At 60.7% G+C, this 9,543-nt stretch overlaps 2 protein-coding genes across 2 annotated transcripts in view; one reads left to right on the top strand and one right to left on the bottom strand.

Moving 5' to 3' along the window:
• LOC142574198 (scoloptoxin SSD14-like) overlaps nucleotides 1–9,543 on the bottom strand; it is a 90,482-nt gene that overhangs the window by 2,989 nt on the left and 77,950 nt on the right. The gene's annotated exons all lie outside the window — the stretch shown is intronic.
• Nucleotides 178–2,906, top strand: LOC142574771 (uncharacterized). Its single transcript, XM_075683787.1, has 2 exons — nucleotides 178–2,825; nucleotides 2,888–2,906. The coding sequence occupies exons 1-2, from the start codon at nucleotides 178–180 to the stop codon at nucleotides 2,904–2,906; spliced, it is 2,667 nt and encodes an 888-aa protein (XP_075539902.1).

Below are 9,543 nucleotides of genomic sequence, written 5' to 3'. Positions count from 1 at the left end.
TTCCGTGAGCTCTGCCGGCAGGCGGGCAACGACGGGGATCTGTTGAAGATGATCGTGGAGTGCGCCAATGCCGCTACCATACGCTCTACTGTCCCAGAGGGCAAACCAGTTCCGGATATACGCCATTTAGAACTGCGATCTGCTCGGCGCCGTGTGGAACGCAGGGCCCGGCGCACCATGCTTCCGGAACAATGGACGGCCTACCGCCGCGTGGATGCTCTCTGCCGCCGCCACGCCCGACGACGCAGACGGCAAAGCGGGGAGAGCCTCTGCTCCACCATCAGTCGCAATCCAGATGGTGCTCGAGCTTGGCGCCTACTAAGATCACTGATGGATGCTCCAAGCGCTCAATGCCAGTCCTTAACCGTGGCCGTCCGCATGGGCATCAGCGAGCGGGCCCTGGTCGAGCGCCTAGCCGACCGGTTTGCTGAGATGTCTCCAGTCCCGCAGATCCTGCCCTCGACGGTCGCCACAAGACGCTGCCTCACTCCCTGCCACCATCCAGAGTGGGTGGCAGCACAGATCTCCGCCCTATGCAGCGAGCCTCTCCGCATGCACGAGCTCGAGTCGGCGCCAGCTCTCACACGACGACGGAGTGCTCCAGGAGCCGACGGTATAACCGGCCAGATGCTGCGTAACCTTGCAGAGCCACAACGGGTACGACTCCTGGAGCAGTTCAACTCCTCCTGGAGCACCGGGGTCCTGCCTGAGAGCTGGCTGACGGCTGTGGTGGTGCCCTTGCTGAAGCGACGGAAGCCTGCGACTTCGCTCTCCTCCTGCAGGCCAGTCTCCCTTACCTCTGCAGCATGCAAGCTGATGGAGAAGATGGCCCTATCGCGGCTCGAATGGATAGCTGCCCAGCTGAAGTACTTTGCAGAAACGCAATCTGGCTTCAGGCAAAAGCGCTCAACGGCGGACTCCATCGCAGATGTGGTGGCCACCCTGGAGGATGCCAGGGGCAGTGGGGACGTCGCCATGCTGCTGCTCCTGGACGTCCAGAGTGCCTTTGACCGGCTGCCGCACGAGGTGATCGCGGCTGCACTGGACTGCTTAGGCGTCACCGGATGTCTCCGGGGCTTCATCTCTGCCTTCCTGGTGGGCCGCAGTTTTCGTGTACGGGTAGGCAAGGTGCTCAGCGATCCCAGAGACATCAGCTCCGGTGTCCCGCAGGGATCAGTGCTGAGCCCTATCCTCTTCAACCTCGCACTGGCAGGACTCGCAGCAGCACTACCGGCTGACAGCCGCTACCCAGTCTGCTGCGCTATCTACGCAGATGACGTGGCGCTGTGGATACGAGTACCCAGCAGAAGCATCGCTGCCATCCGGGGCTCTCTACAGAGGGCATTAGAAGCGGTCATCTCCTTCCTCGGTGGCATTGGCCTCTCCGTGTCCCCGGCAAAGACAGAGGCACTACTTGTACACCGGCTAGCCTCCGCACGCCTCTACGTGAAGCAGCTGCGCATTGCAAACACCGCCGTCCCATGGAAGCGGGAGGTCACGTATTTAGGCCTAACCATTGATCATCGGCTCTTCTGGATTCCTGCTGCGAAGGCAGTCACCTCCAAAGTCCGAAGAGTCCAGGGGGCAGTGAGCAAGATGCAGCAGCGTGGTCGGGGCTGCACCGTCAAGTGGGCGCTGCGGATGAACCAAGCGGCGGCCACATCCATCCTGCTATATGCCCTGCCGCTGGTTCTACTATCTCCAGCCAGGAAGCAACAATTCGAGAGACTGCTCAGGAGTGCAGTAAGGAGCATCCTCGGTCTCCCCAAGCACCCTCGAATTGCTGCCACACTGGCTGAGGCTGGCGAATGGCCATTGTCGCTGCAAATGCTCCAACGTGCCCTTGGGCACATTGACCGTCTGCACCGTGCTCCAGATGGTGGGGCTCTGCTCTGCCGACTGCGGAGGCAGCCGCTATCTTGCATGGGGGGCCTCTGTCAGCTCTACGAGGAGCTGATTGTGCAGCGACCAGTGCCCATGGTCACATCTCCGCCACACGAGCAACCTCCAGAGGTGCACCTATCCCTGAATGGAGCATCAAAGCGTCGGACGCCAGCAGCAGCACTACAACAGGCTGCTACTGGCAAACTCCTGGAAGAGCTGAACGGCAGGCTGCTCGTGTACACGGATGGCTCCGTGCTCTCCAATGGCTCCGCAGCGGCGGCATGTACCATCCCATCTGAGGGCAGCAGCAGGCAGTGCCGACTTCCTTTTCGCGCGAGCTCCACAGCAGCGGAGCTGGCGGGACTCCACCTGGCTGCAGACCTCCTGGCTGAGGACCCCCCGACAAAACCAGTGGCGGTGCTAAGCGCCTCGCGACCGGCTCTCCAGGCACTGTCCGATCACCATCGACACGGAGTCACTGAGACCCTCCTGAGAGCGAAAATCTCGGCCCTCTCTGCAGTGGGGGTAGCCATCTCCTTCCACTGGCTGCCTTCCCACGTAGGGATCGCTGGAAACGAGGAGGCGGATGTCCTTGCTAAGGCCGCCTACCACCCAACCGTTCCACTCACCAGAGCAGTCGCAGCATCGGACTCCTCCAGGCAGAGACTGGAGCTGCTCACTTCCAGCCATCCGGATAGCAGGGTAGCTACTAACCGCGCCTCAAAACTCCTCCCTGAGAACGGTCTCTCGCTACGGGACCGTTCCACACTCCTTCGTCTGCGCACGGGCTCCGTGTGGACGGCAGCTAGGCTTCATGCCAAGGGACGCATCGCCTCGCCGGCCTGCAGAAGGTGCGGTGACGCCGAGACCCTCGAGCACCTACTCTGCACCTGTCCTGCACTAGCCCAGGAGCGCGTTCCAGTCACTGCCACCTACCGACGGTATGGACTCCCGGCTACCTCAGAGACACACCTGCTCTTCCCGGCTCGCTACCGCCTCCCAGCACTGGCAAGCCTGCTTGAATATGTGTACTCAAACGGGCTCCTTGACCGCCAAATAGACTTCGGCCTCGCACGGCCTCTACCTCGCGAGCCGGCCATCGCCCCTGGATGATGCTGACGTCTGCTGCCTGAAAACTACTCTCCCTTTCCCCCTCTATCCTCTTATCTTTCATTCCCCGCCCCCATCCCCAGTACGCTGCGCCGTGCTCCCACATGGGCTGCAGAATTGAGCGTATTTTCTCTCTCCCAAATCACGAAGAAGGGAGTCAGCCTCCTAGTTGCCTGGCAATCCGATGTGTGCGGGTATCCATTGCCGCGCCATGTCGCAGCCTTGATTGACGATGTGTCGCAGCTTGCAGCCAACTCGAAAAACAAGGGGCACTCCGGCGTAGTCCCTGGCTAGCATGCAAAGCGCCGCACGAGAGTCAGTGAGAATGGCGGCTGACACAATGTTGGGATGTTCCAAAAGGAGGTCGGCAGCGAGATCGATGGCAGCGAGTTCGGCCACTGTCGACGACACGGCAAAGCGCAGTCGGCACTGGCGCGTTTCCGAGATGTCCGGCGCCGTGCAAGCCGCAGCGCCGGACCCGTCCGGCGTCACCGAGCGATCGGTGTAGACGAGTAGTCGTCCTGCCTGTCGCTCGTGCAGTAGGGAGGCAGTCACCTGCCTCATTGCGCACACCGCAGTTCGGCGCTTTGATGCGACGCCAGGCAGCGCCATGTTCACGTCGAGCAGACTGGAGTAGTACGGCAGGGAGACGAACTGTGGCGACGACCCGATGAGCTTTGAGAAGTAGGTAGCGGGCTTGCCCATGCCCGAGTTCGGCAGGGAGTGGAGTCTGCAGACGAGCCGCTGGCCCTGTGGTGAGCGCTGCAGGCGATCAATGTGGTGGAGCACCTGCTTTCGTGCACGAAGGGATGGCGACCAGTTGCCCACTTCCGCGAGTGTCGCCCCTACTTGGGAGTAGCGAGGGAGGCCGTATAGTTCTCGCACCGCAGTACGGTGCGCCATGTCAATAGCATTCCAATTCGCCGCTCGAGCGTTGGTGGTGGGGAGGGCGTAGAGTGCCCTCGATGTGGCCACAGAGTTGTACACGCGCAGTGCGAGTTGCGGCGTGCATCCGTGTCCACGCGCGAGAAGAGAGCGCGCGGCGCTGGCGACTTTCCTTGATTGCTTGAAGATGTGGGAGACGACCGCATTGAAGTTGACGCGGCAGTCGATCTGCAGGCCGAGGTAACGGACGCTCTTGCGCCACGGGAGAGGGCAACGGCGCAGAGTCAGCGGTGGCGCTTCGGAACGTGCTCGCGTGCCTCGTGGTTGTACCAGCAGTGCCTCTGTTTTGGTCGCCGACAGCTGGAGGCCGATGCTTCCCATTTACTGGTCCACCGCGTCGATTGCAGTCTGGACGGATGCACGCACCTGATAGCCGACTTCAGTAGGGCCAGTCGCAAAGAGGGCGATGTCGCCAACCTAGATGGCCACCCGTACTTCGTGCGGCATCGCTTTTGGGATGTAGTCCGGAAGTCGCGCGAGGGCAAGAATAAAGAAAAAGGGGATCAAAACACTGCCCTGCGGAACATCAGAAAACACACTGTGCGGCCAGCTGAGCGCACCCCCAACCCGCACCCGAAGGGTGCGATCAGACAAGAAGTCTCGCACGTAGTCGTGTAGTCGGTCGGTGATGCCGAGCTCGTGCGGCGCACTGACGATCGTTCAATGCGGCAACCCATCGAAGGCGCCCTGTACATCAAGCAGGACGAGGTAGCCGGCCTCGCGATGACCCGCCGCCTGCTCGAGCGTAGCGACAACGTCGGCCAGGGCGTCAGCCGTTGCGCGCAGCCAGCGGAAGCCGCTCTGCTCGGGAGTGAATGCGTCGAGTGCCGCTGCAATCCAGTCCAGACTACGAAGTGCCATGGCTTCGAGTGTCTTACCGGCGACAGACGTGAGTGAAACTCGGCGGTAGGAGCTCACGCTGCTTCGCGGTTTGCCACTCTTGAGGAGAGGTACCACGGTTGCTTCTTTCCACTCGGGAGGGACGACACCGGCGCGCCAGACGCGGTTGTACACCACCAACAGCGATGGGAGCTGCTCGTCGTCAATGTTTTGCAGCGTGTGGTAGGTAATTCCATCCGCGCCCGGCGCAGAACGTCGCCTCCGAGCGTTGAGCACGATGCGAAGCTCGCTCAAGGTGACGTCCTCCGTGCACAGCGCCTTCACCTGCTGCAGAATTCCGTTCGTCGGGAAGTAGCGCAGCGGCGCGAGGAGAGCGGCTTTGTTGTGTTCAGGAAGCTCGAAAACTAGGCCATCCGGCGGAAGCAACGGCGGCGGCGGTGCAAAGGCGGCGGCGAACGCGTCCGCGAGCTGCTCTGCGCTCAAGCCCTGTGCGACCGCGATTGAAAGCGCAGGACAGCGCTTTCCATCTTTGGTCGAAGGAGAGCACCGAGAATGCGCCACGGGCGCGATTGGTTGCGCGTATCCTCGAGCGACATACACAAACTGCTCCAGCTCTGGTTGCGCCGCTGCCTGACATCACGGCGGCACACCGCATCAAGGCGATTGTAGAGTCCAATCCTCTTTCCTGTCGCCCTTGATGGCTCGATGTTCAGTGCGGCGCTGGACAGCTCGAAGGTTAAGCAGCTTGATGTCGGGCAGCGGCGTTCCCGCAGGCACAGAACAGCATTTCGTGGTGGCGTCGACACAACGTGTCACGTGAGTCAGGAAATCCGTGTTCGCAGTAGGGGGGCGTGGCACAGAGTTTCCGAAACTGTGTCCAGTAGGTGACACGGTAGGAGCGCCGCGGTCCATGGGCTGCAGCGTGCGGCTCGAGGGTGATCGGGTAATGATCGGAGCCCTGAGTGTCGGGGCTGCGTCGCCACTCGTAGTGGCAACCCTTGCTCACAAGCGACAAGTCGATGGCGCTCTTCCGTGCTCCCCGGCGCACGAATGTGGGACTGCCGGTGTTGAGAAGTAGGAGGGCCGCAGAGAGAGGATGGAGCTGAGCAAGTCCCTATCTCGCGGCTCGGTGTGCGGGCACCCCCATGTTGTGTGGTGACTGTTGAAGTCACCCAACACCACACAGTCACCCCCAATGCGAGCGACAAGCGCAACCACGAACGAACTGTCCCACCGACGCACGGGCCGAACATAAACACTGGCGACACAGGCGTCGGCACCCCCAACACGCACAGTCTCGGCCACGCACTCGATGCCACTGGTCACGATGTCGGTGACATTTACGTCGGCCTGCGCGAGACATGCGCGAACATACAGAGATGCGCGGGAGCGTCCAGGCGAGTGCAGCGGGTCGCAGCAATTAGTCTTGCTGCAGGTCTGCGACTGGCATTCGGTGGCACTGTGATAGGCCACAAATCCGGGGAGGTTAAACTCGCCGGGACGCGCGTAAGTTTCTTGTAGCGCGAGCACGTCGTATTCGTGTAGTGAGAGGTGCTCGGCGAGTTCAGCGTTGCGGCAGCGCATCGAGCGGACATTCCACTGGAGGGTGCGCGGCCGACGTTTCCGAGATCGCCTATCCATGCTGGGGCAGGGCTTGCTGGGCTGCGAGGGCCGCGGCGCACATTTGCCGATTGGTGTCATCCATCGCTGCTGTCTCTACGAGGAGGCGCAGTGCTGCTGCGAGGGCCGCAATAACTGCATCCTTTGGATCGGAGGCGGCGGGGGTAGTGGGCTGTTGCGTCTGCGCTTGCTCCGCCGGCTGGGGGCCGCGACCGCTGAGCGCGTCTCTGAATGACAACCCGGGTTGTACTAGGGTGCCTCGATGAACGGCGGCGCTGGCATCGAGGCACTCTAGGGTTGTACGACCGCGGAAGGACGGGTGGCTGCTCCTTGTTTCCGTCGGATGGCGTCTGATGAGGCGCGAGCTTTAGCGATCGCCTGCTGTTGCGTGAGAGGCTCTGGCGACAGCGACAACAGCACGGCAGCCTTCCTCTCCATTTGCCAGTTGGGGCAGCGCGGCTCCGAGGCTGCGTGATTCCCGTTAATGCAGCGCGGCCTATGCGCGGTGCAGTCGGCGGTGGCGTGCGACACCCCGCAACGGAAGCAGCGGGCATCGCGCGAACATGTTGCGCCGGCGTGACCAAACAATCCGCGTCGTTCGCACTGGAGTGGCCGCGAAACTCTGGGGCGAACCATTAGACGCTGCTTGAAGAGGAGCACTTCGGCCGGAACGGCGTTGCCGGCGAATCGCACCGCTATGTTGTGGCCCCTGCGTTCGCATGACAGGACGGTCACGGGGGCTTCAAGGTGGTCTCTGATTGTGTCCGCGTCGATCGAGCGGTCGACACCGAAGATGGTGCCAGCACAGGTGTTTTTTGTGAGAGCTTTCGCCCTCACGGGCACATCTCCGACGGTGCGGACTTGTAGGAGATGTGACAGTTCTGCCCCCGGGAGCGCGTCGACGCCCACAACATTCCGTCGAAAGTTCACCCGCACGCGGTGTGCTCCCTGAATAGCTGAGAGCTGTGCGGCGATAGTTTCTTGCGTCAAGTCTCAGGAAGTTGCCTTTCTTCCCTTGGGGACGAAACAGGACCGTGTCAGCGCGTTCTCCTGGAGCTGGGCCGTCGACCGAGGGTGTATGCGTGATCGTCTCGAGAGGCCTGTAGCGCGGCCTCCTTTTCCCGGCCCGCTTGGGTAGTGAGGGGGGATTAGCGCTGTGTTGAGTAGTCTGCTCGGTTGAATCCGAGGCGGAGATGAGTGCGGGGCGACGTTCAGGCTCGGTGTGGGGCTGCTGCTGGCTGCTTTGCGGAACGAGCGGTTGGAGCGGCCCGAGAACACAGCTGGGGCGCGCCGAGCTAGCTGGGTCGGTTGAGGAGTGCATTCCTTTTTCCCCCGTTGCCTTTTTGACTTCGGCGCCGTCGTTGCTCGTACCTTGAGAGGTCGCAGGTGCGGCCCTGGCATGAGTCATTGGAGAGGGAGACTGACCCTCTCTCTCTCGCTCTGTCGGGCGCAGACGAGTGGGTGGGTTGGCCATTGGGGGCTTTTGTTGTTCCCCGTTCGACTTGTCGGCGCTTCCTTGGGGAGCTGGCCCGTTCTGCGAATGCTCGGCAACCGCTGCCACGTGGAGGGCTGGGGAAGGTGACGCCTGGTGGCTGTCATGGCGCCGGCGGGGGTCGTTCGCTTGTTGTTCGCCATGTTGCGGAGCTTCGAGTCATGGCGGTGGGCTGCTTTCCGTCGCCGCCGCGGTTGTAGTTTCGTTGTCAACGCGAGTCAGCGGTGAGGCAGGCAATGATGCAGACGACGACGAGCGATCAGACCTCGTGAGTTTAGAGGTCGGTGACCTGCTACACGAGGCGCTGAGCGATGGCGACGACTCCGTGCTTGCAGAGCTGGTGGCCGGCGAGGAGGAGATCGTGCTGCTACTCAGAGACGCAGGCGCTGAGGCATTGCTGTCGCTTTCATTCTCGGCGAAAGATGCTGCGGCGGCAGTGGTGTTGGCGGCCTCTCGCCGATGCGGTTGCCACGTGCGTGGCGATTGGCGTTCTTGCGGCCGGCGTTCTTACGGGTTGTCGGTGACAGGCGCTTTGGCATTCCTTCCGAACTTAGCATACGGCGGGCCTCCAAAAGCACCAAGTCCACTGCTCGCGAGCGAGGCTGTGGCGTGCCGAGACGAAACCCGGGCACTGTGTCCTGGGTGTCCTCCATGTCAGGGTCCAACCAAGGGTCGAAACGGCCGGCTACAGGTGCATACCTTCTCCGCTGGGAGCCCTAAAAAGGGCTACGCTCAAGAGCGCTGTCTTGGGAGAAGGTTAACAAGTAGCTAGAGTTAGGGGTAAAAAAAAAACAACCTCTCACAACTAGGGCTGTAGCGGTGCCGTGGTCGTCAGAGCGAGGGGGAATGCGACCGCTCGCTACGAGTGTCCGGGAGCGCCCCCCCCCCCCCATTTGGTTCACCCGCCGTGGTTGCTCAGTGGCTATGGTGTTGGGCTGCTGAGCACGAGGTCGCGGGATCGAATCCCGGCCACGGCGGCCGCATTCCGATGGGGGCGAAATGCGAAAACACCACCCGTGTGCTTAGATTTAGGTGCACGTTAAAGAACCCCAGGTGGTCGAAACTTCCGGAGTCCTCCACTACGGCGTGCCTCATAATCAGAAAGTGGTTTTGGCACGTAAAACCCCACAATTTTTTTTCTATGCCACTTTGGTGCTGAGCAGGAGGTCGGCCAATTTCATTCTGCGACTCGGTAAAAGAACACACCTCCGCTTAACTGGCTAAAAAAATATGACACAGAAATCGTGGGCGACTTTCCGCAAGAGAACTTCGCGTGCTTATAGCGGCGGCAGGTGTGTAATGCGAACATTTAAACCTGACGAATGAAAGCCACGTTCCTAGGTGTAAATAGAAAAGACACGGTTGATGTTCTAAGGCATTGAATGTATATTTAATTAGAAGATCCCCGCAGCATTCTTTATACCAAAGAAAAACGAGATGTAAGAATTGCATCTCGTTATTCGTGGAGGCGGAACCTCACATCTCAGCAGGGCTTGTAATTGCATGTCATCTGGCAAAATTTACTAGCGCAACTAAGGCGTACACAAAGTTTTTGATGGTACAGATTGTTACCGAATTCTATGGTAGAGCTATATGCCTATATATCTACGATCACAGTGATTTTGAACAGCGAGAGAACTGATATAGCCACA

The sequence above is a fragment of the Dermacentor variabilis genome, chromosome 3, assembly GCF_050947875.1.
Source record: "Dermacentor variabilis isolate Ectoservices chromosome 3, ASM5094787v1, whole genome shotgun sequence".
Lineage (NCBI taxonomy): Eukaryota > Metazoa > Arthropoda > Arachnida > Ixodida > Ixodidae > Dermacentor > Dermacentor variabilis.
This window is presented reverse-complemented; position numbering and strand designations above follow the sequence as displayed.